The sequence below is a fragment of the Pundamilia nyererei genome, unplaced genomic scaffold (genome assembly GCF_000239375.1).
Source record: "Pundamilia nyererei isolate P.nyererei 1_Seehausen unplaced genomic scaffold, PunNye1.0 scaffold00113, whole genome shotgun sequence".
Lineage (NCBI taxonomy): Eukaryota > Metazoa > Chordata > Actinopteri > Cichliformes > Cichlidae > Pundamilia > Pundamilia nyererei.
This window is the reverse complement of record NW_005187514.1, coordinates 1054106-1070574: the sequence shown is the minus strand read 5'-3', so window position 1 is coordinate 1070574 and position 16469 is coordinate 1054106. Positions and strand designations below refer to the sequence as shown.

At 39.2% G+C, this 16469-nt stretch overlaps 2 protein-coding genes across 2 annotated transcripts; one reads left to right on the top strand and one right to left on the bottom strand.

Moving 5' to 3' along the window:
* The first annotated feature begins 6312 nt into the window (after positions 1-6312).
* On the top strand, positions 6313-10435 carry slc35d2 (solute carrier family 35 member D2). The gene is made up of 12 exons (XM_005741735.1): positions 6313-6844; positions 7009-7042; positions 7125-7211; positions 7302-7369; positions 7473-7544; positions 7799-7867; positions 7975-8077; positions 8888-8980; positions 9082-9149; positions 9558-9636; positions 9861-9943; positions 10192-10435. Exons 1-12 carry the CDS (start codon positions 6717-6719, stop codon positions 10316-10318), a joined length of 1011 nt encoding a protein of 336 aa, XP_005741792.1. The 5' UTR covers positions 6313-6716; the 3' UTR covers positions 10319-10435.
* Positions 10436-12020: 1585 nt separating this feature from the next.
* znf367 (zinc finger protein 367) lies at positions 12021-15246 on the bottom strand. The gene is made up of 5 exons (XM_005741734.1): positions 14637-15246; positions 13710-13860; positions 13365-13484; positions 12747-12885; positions 12021-12625 (listed from the first exon to the last, which is right to left on the bottom strand). Exons 1-5 carry the CDS (start codon positions 14913-14915, stop codon positions 12370-12372), a joined length of 945 nt encoding a protein of 314 aa, XP_005741791.1. The 5' UTR covers positions 14916-15246; the 3' UTR covers positions 12021-12369.
* Between the last annotated feature and the right edge of the window lie 1223 nt (positions 15247-16469).

Sequence of the window (16469 nt, the reverse complement as noted above, 5' to 3'; positions counted from 1 at the left end):
GTTTGGGATCATTGTCAAAGTGAAAAATTAAGCCATTGCCAATCAAATGCTTTCTGGGTGGTATTGCATGAGGGATTAAAATAAAACGTTTGCCAATTTTTTTCCTCCAATTTTTTAAGCTGCACATCATGACAAGATATGGTTTCAGTTAATAGCTCCTTAAGAATCACCTTATTGGTGCAAAAATACTATTTTATGCCACACTGTATAGCTTTAGAATGTTTCATAGATTAAACTAAAGAAATGAGTTAAGTGCATTTTTGTGCTTGGATGATTCACATGTCATTGTTAAGTGGTTCAACAAAGTCAAAAAGCATTCCCCTGAAATCGTTGAAAGTTATAAGGACTGGAATGAAAATGACTGAAAAAGAAATGTCCAAAGAAAAACTCTGAAAGACCTTCAGAAAGCCCAGAGAACTATTGCTCAAGCTAACTTTAAAACAAAAGACATGGCTTTATATTTGCCACCAATAAGCAAAATAAAAAGACATAAGGTTCGGCTCAAGACGAAGAGTTTTGTAAGTCTGTGTAATGCTAGAAAGTCTAGTTTCTTTACGTATACTGGGGACTTGTTCGATCTTATCCCCTAATAGTGCTCAGATCCTGTTACCACCTCTGTCCACACAAATCCGCTGAAAAGAAGCTGTCACAGTAAAGGCTGTGAAACTTCTGAGAATGGATGAGTAAGCTTGTTTGATTTATTTGAGTACATTCCATACAGTGAAGAACAAAAACACTGTTAGGTGGGAAAGTATAATTACATTAAGCTCTCTTCGTTTGCCTGAGGAGCTTCTTCACGCACAAGTGCTTTTAAAAAAAAAACTTTTCTTGTCCTGGATTTTACTTAAATAAACACACACAAAAAACCTTACGAATGTTTTTCATGTCGTGTGTTGTATTGTTAAGCTGTGAAAATGACCGTTGAAAGCCTGAAAGAAACTAAAAAGGAAACTGATGATTATTCTAAGATCCAGCAATTAATTATTGTCCCCTGTGCTGGTCATGACTCTGAGACCTCTATGTAAAGCAAAATGTAGGCGATCTATTTAGGTCCTACTATACTGTTGAAAGGACCTCCTGTGCTTTCTAGTCACGCCACATCTGTGGGGGTTTGACTAACAGACAACACTGGCTTTTTTGCAGTTATTATTTTTCCCTTCATACAAATCAAACAGTTTCTTCTGAGATTCTTAACTTCAGAGGGTTTTCAGAAATGTACAGTAACTTTAATTCTTTCCAAACAAAACTTTCATTCAGTGACCTTTGTTGTGGGCAGCTGCACTCACCAACTCCCAATGTCCCTTCACGAAGGGCTGAACAGGCCAGAAAGGATTTGAATTGCAGAAGAAGAGTTATACTTATAGGTGTCACGGATGAGGTGGAGGAGAGCCAGACATTAGAGTGGGAAGGTGAGAGCTCGGAAGACATCCCAACTTTGCCGTAAGCTGAGCAGTGATTTTACCCACCACCCATTATGCATTCAAATCAATGTGTAACCTTGGCGTTTGTCATTTTATGGTATTACATTGGTAAAATTGGTAAAATTCTGGAGCTGGAAACAATTTTCAGCATGTTGATCTTCAGACTGGGCTGTAGTTATAGCCAATTCGATAAGTCAAGACAGATTCTTCAGGATTATGGAGTCCATCATTGTAGCAAATCAAGTCAATGCCACTGATATGGGAGAAAAGAATAAGGTCCTCTGGAAGGTGAGAGCTCTCTTAAAAAGACTGCACAATGAGGCTGCATCAGTCTGCTGAGATGAAAAACCTGTGTAGATAAACTTGTGTTTTCCTTTTCTCACGACTTCATAGCCCTGGCTTGTTATCCATACTTACACTATCTAGCTTAAAGCTGTCCCCCTCTCCGTTTTTTCCCTCCTTTTTTAATAAAAAAAAGGTCAAGATGGTCGAAAGGTAATTTTTTAACTATTAAAAAAGTAGACTTTTTTAAAATGTATATTTATTTGACTTTTTTTGTCATAAAGCTTCTTTTTCTTGTTATTTAACTGTATAACTATGAAAAAATTAATTGAGCTTCTGATCCTATGTTGCTCATTGCTGCTTAGACCTGTACTTTTAATTGCAATCTTTGTTTTTACAGTGAAGCATACAGAGGGCTGAGTCTCGATCCGTGTCATGAGGGATTATGCTGTGTGGGTCATTTTGCCGTTAGGGTTCGGGGCAGCTTCGTCACTGTTGTTGTTTAGAACAGAGATTCTCAGACACTTTTTCTTTCACTTCAGAAGCTGAGAAAAGTTAATCCCGCTCCCTAATGTTTTAATCACTCCATAACAATAAGAAGGATTTAAATGTAAATCCTACATAAATACATGTCATCACAATGGCATTGGCAGAGTTGTTTATTTTTCACCTGTTCATGCACCACACCTGCTGTGGCTCCACATCCCACCAAGGATGAGTAGAAGTGTGTGACACCACAAAAGCAATGCAAAGCTCTTTTGATTGATCATCTTTATCATCTGATATAAATCTATCTTAGGGTGACTGGTGTCTTTGAGAATGCTAGTTACTTCATTGTTGGAAATCACTGAACGATGTCAGAACAAAAAGGGATGTGAGTCATATGCTGGGCCGTCGCAGTGGCAATCCAGTCGTACACCTGTGGGACACCTGCTTCTTTGGTGGTACATTGTGGCTCAAACTCTTTGTCACTTTTGTTTATTTCAGTTCATCACACAAGATGTGCACAGTCTGTTAGATTTAAATAAAATGTTTGCCATTTATTCTACTAAAGATTCCTGTTTAACCATCACCCACCATGCAGGCATCCCGTGTTAACGTATTTCTGTTATTAACTTTGGCAGGTTTACAGTTAATTTTTAATTAAGTTTCTTGGCTCACCACATTTTAAGCTCCTTGCTTTTTAACAGGATTCGTCATTGGTCCATTATATGAGTTATCAAGTCAGAGTCACTTATGTTAATACCCAACTGATGAACCTGTTATGACCGTAACTGTAAGCAAGTCATTTAAAATGGAAGAGAGCCTCCGGCAAATTACGGTTTTATTGACTGCCTCGAGTCACAAAGGATCAGAAACATTCATAAATACTTTCCCATATGAGTGTATTCAAGTCAAAGCAGGTTTCTCCAGTGGTGGTTATTCTAATTATGAAGAAAGTTTCCACTGAGTAGAAGTTTTATTTTATTTTATCATAGTTATACAGTTAAATAACAAGATAAAGAGTTTATTAAAGTTCAAAGAGGAAAAACACGGTGTCAGATGAGAGTATAGGTAAACTTAACCCCCCCACACACACAGACACACACACATACACAAAAACATGTCACAGCTTCGCACAGTTGAACTTCTGCCCACAATTTAATCCCATGTCATTGTTCTCCAGGCACGCATTCATCAGCACTCAAAACTGTCATAAAGCATTGATTCATCCCGTTTAAGAGGAACAGGAACTATGTGGAAAAGGTCTTCGAAAAGGGATCAGTTTTGTTTATTGTGAAGTGAAAATGATGAGAAGGGCTTTTAAAGGAGAGATTTATAACAAAGCAGACCTGCACTTGTAACTTTTCTACTGAGAGTGAAGTAAAGGTACAAACTGATTTTGTGAACAGCTGCCAATCATTACAAGAGTTTCCCTGTCACCGTCAAACATGAGCCTGATGCTACAGCACCATCTTGTGGAAACACTCATAGGGATTTTTCCATAGACTGCTCAACTGCAGGAATTCAGGTATGCATGTTTGCCAAAGCAAGTATATTCAGAAACGTGTCAACAGACAATTATCAGATCTTTAATTTACTTCCTATACCAAGCTAGCAAGATAAGGCATCTCACATTTCTTCTGCATATGGACAATGTACACAATATACCCATATTTTTTTGTAGCTCAGGAGGTAGAACAGGAAATAGGTGGTTTGATGCATGACTGCTCCCAGTTTGCAGGCCAAATCCTCTTGGGCCAATCTCAAGTTACTCACAGATGCATTCATTTGGGTGTGAATGTGTTTGAAGGTTAAATAGAAAGCACACATAGAAAAAAAGGCATAGAAAAATGTTCTTGTGTGAACGGATGTGAATGAGTAAAGGAGGCAAGCTGTATGTAAGAACCAATCTATTTAATATTCAGTTGTCTCAAGCAAACTATTCTCTTGTCTTGGTATCAACACTTTAATATCTCAGAAAAGCTTGTCCATACACACCTGCTGCTAACAGTAAAAACAGTCCCACTGCTCACTGTGGGAAAATATGTTCAAATACACAAAACAGTACATTTATGGGTGCAGCACAGTCCGGTAGACACTTCCAGAAATAAGAGCTTTGCTTACTTGCCTACTGAAGCATGATAACCACTTTTTGTCTGGTAATGTTTAACTTGGCAGAGATCAGGCAGGTTTCAGCCTAGAGCTGAGAACCAAAGTGCCGCACAATTATGTGTAATTTATCTATTAAGTTATACAGTGAATAAAATGTATTCACAATCAATGTCCCTACTTCAAAAAAAAAAAAGAAAAAAAAAGAATAAACACGTAAGAGAAAAGATTCGCTGACAATGCCATATAATGTACATATAGGCTGCTTATCTTAGATTTCTTTTTTTACAAGTATACAGTACAACACACAGCCATCTGTCCACTTCGACACATTGTGAATCAGTTTTACCTGTGTTGGTGTTGGGCTGTGAGCACAGGTCCCAATTAAAGCTATCAGGACTTTTTCCTGATGTCTCAAAAAGAGCTCACAAGTAGCTCACTGGGGGTGATTTGTAAGACTCTGGCAGCACTGCTTCTGTTCCTCCTTGAACAGAAAAGGCTGTTGTGCCACAAAGTGATCATCTGTCAAGAAGTAAATACTGGTATTTGTTAAAAAGTATATAAAAATGAGTTGTTGGTATTTAAACTATTGTGAATGACTTGTTGACCTATAATCCCTCAAACATATATCACATGAATGGTACCAAAATAATTTTGAGCCAGAAACGATATCTCTGCTAGATGCTGCCCACAATCAGTTTTTGGCAAAGGACATGTCTTTCATTTATTCAGGTAAAAGGTCTCATTTATATTTAAAATGCATTTTTATATACAGTGATGTGTCCAAGTGTGTTGCAGCAGAAATTGCAACAAATATAACATAGAACAGCTCTACAAATATATTTCAAGTTGCCCAAAAGGATTGGATCGATTATGATGTAGAATGCAGAGTAGATCAAATAGTGCAGATTTGTGAGGATACCTATGACAAAACAGGTAATTTCTTTATTTTATCCTGGATAAATCATGCTGAATATTATTTACCAATATAAATAACAACATTATAAATAAAAAGCAAATTCAATATTTGGCAGTAACTTTTTGGCAGATCATCCAGCTGCTAGGTCGATGCCCTACTATGTTCCTGTCCAGCTTCTTGTGCAGCAGTCGGTCTCCTGGTATCTCCTTCACAGTCTTAAGATTGCACTGGGGGACACAGCAAACCTTGTTGCAGTAGAATGTATGGATGTAGCATCCTAGAGGAGCTGGACTAACTTTGCTGGCCATGCAAAGCCATGACGAGGACAATAATAAAAACAAAACTCGAGAAAAAATAGCCAGTGGGCATCGCCTGCCTGTTCAAAATCAGAATCCTTTGTTGACATTAAATATCAGATGTTCAAAAAGATTAGAAGCTGCTCCTTCGTAGCAGCATTTAGAATAAATAACAATGAAAACAAATCCAAAAGTACCACCATATACACATGTGTAGTGATGTGTGAGAAGTACTGATGTGCAATTTGTACAGTAATGGCTTGTGAAAAGAAAATGTGTTTCTGAGGCTGTTAATCGTGGTTTGGACGGACCTGTAGCGCCCCCTAGAGGACAGCAACTCAAACAGGTGACCTCTGAAGCCTCTTCCACTGAGCCTGGGTGCAGTGAGTGAACCACATATGTAAAGATGCTCTCAATGGCTGAACGATAGAAGGTCACCAGCAGCTTCTCAAAGATTTTGTTCCTCCTGAGCACTCCCAGGTAGTGCAGAGCTGACCTGATCCCCCTTTTCAGCTCAGGTGAGTGGAGAAGAGAGAGATGGTCAGACTGGTCTAGGTCTGGGAGCTGTGTGGCTCTCTTATGTTGCCTGTGTGTAAATGCCTCCCCCTGTTGTCATACATCTTACATTGTGTTAGAATGTAGGCAGGAAAGACTGGAGGTTTGCCTGATTAAAATCAACCGTGATAATGGTGTGTCCCTGTCCTAAAGGGGGGGTCCTTGTTGCCGCTCCAGTGCACCTGTTCTCACTTTAATTTGCTCCAAATCAGGTGAAACTGATTCACGTTGCTTTATGTTTCTTAACTGGACAGACTGGTATTTCTGGTGTTCAACTAACTTTGTGTTATAGTGTGGTTACCGAGTCTTCCTCTTTTTTTCTCCCTAAACTGTTTACATTTCATCTATAAAAACTCATGTAAACTATTTGGAACGTCTGCGCTTTATTTTGTAACAGTGTGCTTTTCTTTTCGTTTCCTATTAAGTGAAAATATGCTTGACATTTTAAAGACAGGCGAAACAATTTGGCTTCAGCTCGACCCATCTCCTGAATTATGTAATAGTTGTAAAAGACCGCCTACCCTTTCTTTTGCTATGTGGCCATTTACGACTGGTGGACAGGAAAGGGCAGCTGAACGAAAGTCGCCACTCGACCAGAATCAACTCAAGCCTAATTTTAAACGCTAAAAGCTTCATTCGCAGTATGTAACTATGTCTTTGGAACCCTGTGAAGAAACTGCGGAACACTCCGCTTTGCTCAAGCTCCTCTCTGCACTGTTTTATGCCGGAAGTTCGTTTCTTATTACTGTAGTGAACAAAACCGTGTTGACAACTTTCAGGTAGGTGTCGCTTTGTAGGGATATCACTAATTTATTCATAGTCGAAGGACGGAAGCAAAAAAAAAATTGTTAAGTTCACAGATAAAGGAAGCTTGTAATAATAGCTTATTCTCTGTTGTCGAGTTATATTTAAGAGTTCTGCTTTTTGTGTGTTGACTTTGCAGATTTCCCTCCTACTTGTGTCTGGGAATTGGACAGGTATGTTGTCCAGGTGCGAATACCTCCCACCCACACTCCACTAATAATAAACAAATACAAACTCATTTTATTGTCCTTTCAGATGATCACCACTGTTATTGTTCTTTATGCGGCCAAAAAGAGCAAAACGGTGCAGTTTCAAGATTTCGACAAGAATGTTCTCTTAAAAGTAAGCACCCTCACCCCATTATCATATCTCCATTTATTCTTTTTTAAATGTATTTTGTGATCTATAAATCTTTTTGTTTGTTATGCCCAGATTTTCCCCCTCCCTTTGCTGTACGTTGGGAACCATGTTACAGGCCTGGCAAGCACCAAAAAACTCAGGTTTTTACCAGTTCATTTGCATCACATTTAGTCCTTAAATTTAGTTAAGATTTTCTCAGTACTCATTTATGCAGTCTTCCTGAAACTGTGTTATCTGTTACAGTTTACCCATGTTTACAGTTTTGCGGAAATTCACTATATTGATGACAATGATCTTGGAAGCGTATATACTAAGGTAAGGAATTATTCTAACTATGTATTACTGTACTGTTAGAGCCTTGAAGCACTCTAGGGCCTTATCTCATCTGATTTGGTCTGAAATTTCTTAAAGTACTTTACTTGAAGAGGTTTCTAATGGATTTGTTAATGGAGTTAAACAATGTGAGAGCTTTCAGTGTAGGATGTGAGATTAAAAAAAAAAAAAAAGATTTAACAATGGAAGTGCCCATTAATGTATGCCTGTTTTGTCCTCTTTATCTCCATTTTCAGAAAAACATTTCCAAAGCGTCTTGTGTACAGTGTTGTAACCATAGTATTTGGTGCTATGATTGCTGCAAGGTATAGTTTTGCTTTTTGTTTTTATTTAAATTACTTTTGTAATTGTATTTCTCCATGAACTGCAAAAACAAAGTAGACTTTACCTCCATCTCTATTGTCTCCTATAGTTCAGACCTGGCCTTTGATGTGGAGGGCTATACATTCATCCTGCTTAATGATGCATTCACTGCTGCCAGTGGAGTGTACACCAAGAAGAAACTTGGTGATAAGGTAGGATTTCCTGTTCCGTAGAAAAACAGAGACAATTTGAGCATTGCTGCCTTAGTAGATATATCTCTGTCCAGGTGTTGTTTGAAGAAAAAAAAACAAAAAACAATTTTACTGCACAGCTGTGCTGCCAAGAAAAATGGGGGCACAACCATCCAAAGCAATGCACAGTGAAGGAGAGTGTGCGGGCAGAGTGGATTGGGTGGAGACACGTGTCAGGTGTGATTTGTGTCAGAGTTGGAGCTACAGGTGGGACAGCTGAGCAGTGTGCAAACCAAGTTAAAGAAGCAAGGCTGAAATTGTTTAGACATGGGGGGGAGGAGGGTGGATTTATCTGGACAAAGGATGCTGAAGATGGAGCTGCTAGGCAGAAGGAAAAGATGAAGACCCCAGAGAAAATTCATGGATGTAGTAAAGAAGGATATGCAGAGGGTTGATGTGACAACGGAGGATGCTAGGAGTGGAGGTAGATGATCTGCTGTGGTAACCCCAAGGTAACAGCTGAAAGAAGAAGAATATTAGAAAAGAAAGCTGAGCATTATCTTTTTAAACAACAAAACAGAAGGTTTTAGTGTCGTTCACGAATATCCTTTGATCATGGCAGCTCCACACTAGCAGCGTCTTTATATCTAAAAGCAGAATCGTGGGATTTGCACATTTTTTAACCTTTTTTTTTTTAATGCATAGTGATGCGAGCATCTAATGACGCATGTGGCTCACAGGAGTAAAATGTTAACGTTCTCAATACTTTGAAATGTCCCTATTGCATAACAGTGTTTGCTGTTTACATTTGTTTTCCTCCTTTTTGTCAAGGGTCTTGGGAAGTATGGGGTCCTGTTTTACAATGCATTAATAATTGTCATTCCTACTGTCTTGGCAAGTGCGTTTACTGGAGATTTACACAAGGTAAACTGTGATCAGGTGCATTATCGCTATTTATTGTTGTTTTTTGGTTTTCTGTGCCAGAAACTGTATTCTGTTACCACCCTTTATGTTTTGATCCACAGGCAGTCACATTTGAAGACTGGGTGAAAGGCACATTTGTCTTTTGTTTCCTTATTTCATGCTTAATGGGGTATGTCACTATAATCCAGTCCAAACTGTTCAGTTATTGTAGAAATCAAACTTCCTTGAGTCGGTCATTCTATATAAAATTGATCAAAGATAACTAGGATGTGATGAAAATTATTCTGACACAGAAGCGGAGATGGCTAGGGGGTGAATATGGTATGACTGTAGCTAAAAAAGAGACTAAGTTGAAAGGGCATATGTTCTACCCACCCTTCCGTATATTTTGAGGGCCTATAACTTGGAAAGTATTCATAGTGTGAAGGCAGAATTTCGTTAACCTTTATTAAACACACTAAAATATTTGCACAAATAAAAACGTTGTTGAATCTGAGGGTGTTGAGTTGACGATGGAATGGCCCAGATGTTAGATCGCTGTTCAAAGCTGTTTTGCTTTTGCCCTAATTTTCTTTAGGTTTGTGCTGATGTATTCCATCGTCCTCTGCAGCCATTATAACTCAGCACTTACAACCACAGTAGTTGGGGCAGTAAAGGTAAGAGCACACTGATATTAGTTTGTTTTTTTTATTGTACAAAATCCAAATATTAAGAGTTCTTTGAAAAATTGTTGACTGAAATCCACAGCAAAAAATTTCCTCCTTTTTTCTTGACCCATGGTGATGGACAGGTGGAGGGATTTACTTAGATAGTTGTTGTTTTTTTTCCTTATTTCCAACACAATGATACTAAAGTGAACAAAATTTCACCTTTTCCTCAGAATATTGCAGTGGCCTATATTGGCATGTTTGTGGGTGGAGACTACCTGTTCTCTTGGACTAATTTCCTAGGCCTCAGCATTTGGTGAGTAATAAGACTTAAATGCTATTTTCTGTTCCTGACTACAGAGTTAAGCGTGACTCTATAAGAGGCCATATTTCTTCAAAAAGTCAAACAGTATGCTATGTTGAATAAGAACAGCAATCTGGCTTGGGAAGGATTTTAATCTAGAGCAAAATATTGATTGAAAGTGAAGATTAGGCATTCTCTGATAAATATAGTTTAATCTGCAGATTTTGTTTCCTTGAACATTTTATCTTTTTGGTTTTCAGTATGTCAGGTGGACTAATGTACTCATATATGACCTTCAACAAGAAACCATCTGGAAGTGACACAGGAGCACAAAAGCTGAAGCTTCAGATCTCCGAGGAATCAGCAGGAAAGTACTCTAAGGTCTAAAGGGATTTCACCACTTGGTGGCGCTGATCTGCTCCATATTGGAGCATGATATTACTTCAGCACTTATGTGCATTAATAAGCAAAAAAATAAAATCAATAAAATGCTTTCCAAATATATTCCAGGTTCCATCTATTTCATTATACTTTTACACAATGAACAAATGGACAAGGAAGGGGTAAATCCTGGGTCAGGTTCAGTGAATGTTTATTGAAGATCAACAATGACAGAACAGTGTGGACAGCCTGTGAGAGAAAATTTGTACTTTAAAACATGTAGTATATCTACCAAGCAAGCAGGATCGCCCTACACACTTAAATATGAAAACTGATGGAGGATGTTAGCAGTGGGGAAAACTGAAACTACAAATTAAAATTTCAAAGCTCTCTGTAAATTGTGCACTCGATATTCTAAAACTACATGTATATATTAAATGCCTTAATCTTTCTCAAACCGAAATATAAACAAAGGGTAAAATGCTTCCAGGTATATTCTAATTGGCTAGAATAAATCATTTGGTTTACTGATTATCAACAATCCACTTGGCTTCCAGTTTCACCATTACTTAAAAAAAACAAAATTCAAATTCGCTTGACTTCTCGAGTGACAGCTTTCTGGTGCAGGTTTCCCCTAAACAGAGGCAGGGCACTTGTGAAAGGCTTCTTACAGTGTTAAGAGATGTAGTGTTGCTTCAGGGGAAAAAAAACAAAAAAAATCCACTACACATCAGTTTATGATAAACAAGTGCCATTTCTTCTGGGCAAGGCAACCTAATATTCAGTGCATTGCAAACTTAATCCAAGACTTGATGGGGGCTCCAAGTACTTCATAAAAACCAATGAGTTTCCCAAATGTATGTTTTACAATCGTGGGACATTTTGTGTTGCAATATTTCCCTTTTATGAGTTAATCAAACATATGGAAAAAATGACTTGTAATGAGATACATACATAAAAAAAACTGCCACCCACTACTATGGTACTGTTCCCATATCAAAACTAGTCAGCCAGCTTTTAATATAAAAGGTGACTGACACGCATTGTAAAACATCTCCCACCTAGTTGAAAACACTTTTTGGTTTCGCAAACTTGTTACGAGGAAAACCACAAAATCTAAATGTTTTCCTGTGTTTAAAAACTACTTGGAACCTTTGAACACTGTAGAATCTGGTAGACTGTATTTAGAAAACGAGTGTTATGCTTGTCTGTTACTGTTGAGGAAAATAGTTACATGTATATATTTAGACAAGCGTCAACTGTAAAAATTTGAATTTTTTTTTAAGAGCTTGTACCTGATCAGACCTGCGGATTAGGGTTGCAATGATCACACATATAAAAATGGCCCGTGTCATATAATGTCAGACTTTTCCATCTTCCCTGACTTCCCTCTTGTCCACCTTTGCCCTTAAATAAAGTTGTACCTGTGAGGCAAAAAACTAGCTGAACCTTTCTCAGTCCATTTCTACTGCCACTGCTGTCATCAGTGGCAGTGAAATTGTGCTTATAGCACCAGAGATGAAACCTGGGAACATGGTGAGACGCCATCTGACAGTTGAACTCAACATTTCCTATGGCTGACCACACCCTGTATCATTCCGTCCATCTGAGCTTAATCCATATATACAGTCATACACACTCTTACACTCACAATATACTTAAAAAAAAAAAAAAAACTTGTTACCAAAGTGCAAACAAAACCAAAACATGATAGGTATCCTTTCTTTGCCTTTAGAAGACAGAAGAAAGAAAGACATTCTTCATATTGTCAAATCTACAATTATAGCAGCCTAAAAAGGATAAAATTGAAGCTGAATAAGGTGCTTTAGCTTGTGCCTTCCTGATAATGTGTGTGGGAACAGATACCTGTGTAACACTGATCTCAAGCCAATCCAGCTCTTTTACAAAGTCTGTTTTCACAACTTTACAGGAAAAAAACTAAACTACTTGTTGATCTGCATTGTAGGAAGAATTTTAGCGACAGCACATGTAACAGGAAGGCGGACTGGGATAGAGATACGAGGGCAGGGAATTGGGAGTCCGGGATGGGTGTTCGTTCAGGGAGACAGGTTGTTAGCCAGCTCGATGAGCGCCAGAGCGCCGTGGAGTCGCTCTCGTTGCTCCTGGAGGCGGCGCTTGGCTGCTCCTCCCTGGGTGCTCTTCTCCTCCTCTGCGGTCTCTTCTTCCCCGTTCTCTTCATCAGACTGGAGAAACTCCATTGGATCCTGCTGCTCCTGGTCCTGCCCTCTAGCCTTGCCCTGTGGCTTCACCTTGGTGGCTGTAGGGGCACGCTGCTCACGGGTTCGCCAGTACCTGCAATGACAAAGAGCACATTACCATACAATGTAAACAAAAAAAAAAAAAAGAAGCTATTTAAATGTGCAAATCTTCCTCACGGTCCAGCTTTTGTACATATGAGCCTACTTTCACTTACTTTGCCAGCCACTCTGCCACAGCCTTGTTATCCACAGACTGAGCCTTCCCCAGACCCTCCTTTGGTTCTTCCCTCTTCAGACGGGAGAAAGGATGCTTGGGGCAGTGCCGGTTAGCATGTGTAAACCGATTGCCACATCCTGCAGAGGAAGCATCAAGTCTGAATAACTGCAGAAAATGACTGGAGGTTTTTGTCATTTTTACATAGTTAAAATGTGTAGTGCACAACATTTTTGTGGGTCACTACTGTTATAAACAGTGCTTCAGTCTTCTTAGAATGGATTACTATTAATAAATTAATGAGTAATGATGTTTACTCAAATATGACTTTTTATAAGTCACAAAGCAACAGTAATGATTTTTAGGGTTAGTACATGAAATTACAGCAGACTGTTACACTGTCAGTTTCATTTCCCAGGTACTTTCCAAGTATTAGTTTAAGGCTCTAGTCAGTCATAGTAAATAAACCACATTTCATCTTAATGGAAAGTACCTTGAAGACACTAAAGGTGAAAACTTTCAGTTTGCTGTTTGTGATAATACATTTTTAAAAGGCTAACTGCATGGTCTTTTCTAAAAATAAAAAAATAAAAATAAAAAATCTACATTTCACACCCACCTTTCTCAGAGCAAACAAAGGGTTTTTCCCCAGTGTGCAGGCGCTGGTGGGTCTTCAGCTGTCCACTCTGGACAAATGCCTTCCCACAGTTTGGGTAGTCACACAGATAAGGCCTCTCACCTGGGGTGGAACAAGATAAGATATACTTTATTCATCCCACAAGTTGGGAAATTGAGGAGGGGGTGGGTTAGTTAGTGGAAAAACTGTGGTTACTTAATACTTTAGTAATTACTAGACAATGCTTTTAAATTCAGAACAGGGACCACATGGTTTCATGTTTTGTACCGTGACAGGTAAAGCACATGTATTAAAGCAATTTATAATGGGTCAGCAGACTTCTCTCACCTGTGTGTGTCCTCTTATGGGCCTGGAGAGACTTCTCTCTGGGAAACACTCGGTTGCAGATGTTACAACGGATACGGCTGGATGAAGTCTCCCCCTCGCTTATCAGCTCCCGGACTGTGTCCGCCCGTGGCCGGCCTCTGCGGATACCATCCTGACAGCGAGAACACGCAGAATCATTGCTCTGGCCCTATCAGACTTATCAAAGGACTCTGGATGAATGAACACGTATGGTGCAACAGCTTTGAGACAAAGCAGGGTATAATATGCCAAACCAAGGACAAACTGTTTTCACTGCTTCATAATCTAATACACTTATAACACTTGATTCACATAAAATACTCATTTATTGCATTTCATACAATGTATCAACGTGCCAGTCTGACTTCAATTAATTAGCTCACGTGTTACACTGTGAGCTAATTCACATCCGGTTACATTTTTGGCGCGCGACTACACGTCATATTGGAGCAGCTGCTCCAGATTCAGGAACTGGGGTTTAAAATCCACGGAGTCACACCCTAATGCGCGGGCGTTTTTTAAATGACTCTATATGACGCCATATTGAGGCCGACTCTGTTTTAAGTAATCATATTTCAAGAGAATATATAACTTTACAAGAAAAAGGTGTTCATTCTGATCGTGCTGTTCTGCTGTGATAACTATGTATGGGTTATTGCGCCTGTTATACACATGCTATATCCTTTCAGACCTGCTCTGGAGGTTCTTCAACATATCAATGAATTAAGTTGCAAATGCTCTTTTAGGCGTATTACACTGTTGTCAGCAGTCTCTGCATTAAAAATATTAAAGTATTAAAATAGTTAAAAAATACTTTCTGCTTTTAGGTTGCGCTCAGACATCCATACGACATCCGGCCATGCCACTTTTTAAAGAGTATCAAGACAAACTTTTATATAAGGGGTTTACCTTGATCTGCTCAGGTGAAGGAGCTGTGTCCGCTTCCCTGGCCGTCTGTGTCCCGGTAGGGGACGCGGCTCCACTCCCTGAGCCCGGGCTCAGGGTTACATTGTGGGCGTTCTCTCCCCACTTCCACGGGTAGACCATAAAGTCGCTAAAGCCGGGGCTTGTCGGAGTTATGGCCTCTGCTTTCCTGGGTTTAATCGGAGTGGTCTTGATGACGGACACCAAAACTCTTTTAGGCGAGTCATTGCAGAAAATAACGTGAGGGTGCTTGCTCTCAGCCATCGTTTGAGTGTCAAAATCCCGGTGTTTGATGCAAAAGCCGCAAAACTATTTTTTTTTTCAACAAGATAAACGAGCAAGTGTAATAAATAGTTTGCCTTCTTAATCTGGAGTAAATACTTCCTTCATTTCCAAAGAGTACAAGAAGAAGAAAAAAAATCTGATCCGCTCTCTGCTATAAAGTAACTACAAAAGTTGCAGGAATATGTGAAGACTGCGGTTTCTTTCCTTCTTGTCGCAGCAGGTCGTCTCAATTGACCTGTGTGCGCCCACAGGAGCGTTGTCCCGCGTTGCAAAATCGCGCCTGAGCAGTGCATCCTCCAATCCACTGCAGGCGTCGAACCCCACGTGTCAAAAGAAGCGAATGGCAGCAGCCATATGGCTCTACCTAGCCATTCTCCAGACCAGTAGGAGACGCGAAGGGCTCTGTGCACACTAATTGGCCGAAAAGCTTTTGTCCAATGAGATTTAAACACCTGATGCGCGCTCTCGCAGATTGACATCAAGACTAGCCAATGAAAGCGATTGTGGCCCACGTGTTAGCCAATGGGAGCGAAGGGCGGTTAATTTTTTTTTATATTGCGGATGAGCAGATGGCTCTTTTCCCGCGCTGAAGAATCTGTTTATGTTATTACATGTTTTTGTCGTTTTAAAGGGAAAGAAAACGGTGGTTCCGAGGCGCCAAAGTTACGTAATCACTGTAGGGCGGAAGTAATAGAACAAAGGCTTTATTGTGTGCGAGAAATGGAAACAGAAACTTAGAGTTATTTGAAATTTCATTATATTAATGCAATATACCTAAAGTGGTTTATCTGTTTAACCCAAAACCCTACTAAATCTCTAGATACTGTGTTCTTCAGATGATTTCATTTCTCCAGTAAAATGTAGTAAAGTGTGCTGTCAATCATCCGTTCCTGGCAGTTGTTGGAAGACGACCCTGCGCTGCTTTCACTGTCATCCTGTTTGTCGCCCATGTTTCAGTTACCTAGTAAAAAACAGTTTAAATACACTCCAGGGCACTGTCTTAAAAATAGTATAGTATGCCAAAGGGAGTGCAGATTTACTGCTGGATGAACACCATCCAGGCCATCCCGGACTATACACACTACAGACACCGAATTTAAATGTACTGATGCGGATTTTTGATTATTAGCTTTCGGTATTTGAGTGTCACACATCTGTTTTACTAAATATTGTGTGAGTTTCTTTCTTTCAAATACTCAAACAAAAACTGCTACTAGACTTGATAACATTTACACTCTTTCATACATTTCCTGCTATACATTAATACTGAAACATTGCACACTAACAACACAGACTTGTATATTCATTCTGCTATGACTACTGAATGAGGTTTCATTATATAAAATTACTTACTCATCTTGCAAAAGGGGGTAGGTGGAATTTTATACATTTTAATAGCTGGACTAAAGAGATCTGAGCATTATAATATTATACATATGTCATATGATTGTCTCAGTATGTGTTGCTTCAGTTCATCAAATAATCCAAGAAGTAAAATGAAGTTCAGTCTGAAAAAAAGTAAATAGTATAGAC

Bases quoted from the DNA above. Each gene is read 5' to 3' on its own strand.
- slc35d2 (XM_005741735.1), top strand. From the start codon at position 6,717: ATGTCTTTGGAACCCTGTGAAGAAACTGCGGAACACTCCGCTTTGCTC. The intron at 8,078-8,887 runs GTAGGATTTCCT...CTTTTTGTCAAG, and splicing joins AGAAGAAACTTGGTGATAAG to GGTCTTGGGAAGTATGGGGT. The intron at 9,944-10,191 runs GTGAGTAATAAG...TTTGGTTTTCAG, and splicing joins TTCCTAGGCCTCAGCATTTG to TATGTCAGGTGGACTAATGT.
- znf367 (XM_005741734.1), bottom strand. From the start codon at position 14,915: ATGGCTGAGAGCAAGCACCCTCACGTTATTTTCTGCAATGACTCGCCT. The intron at 12,886-13,364 runs GTGGGTGTGAAA...CTTCCTCTGCAG, and splicing joins CTTTGTTTGCTCTGAGAAAG to GATGTGGCAATCGGTTTACA. The intron at 12,626-12,746 runs GTAAGTGAAAGT...TTGTCATTGCAG, and splicing joins GTGGCAGAGTGGCTGGCAAA to GTACTGGCGAACCCGTGAGC.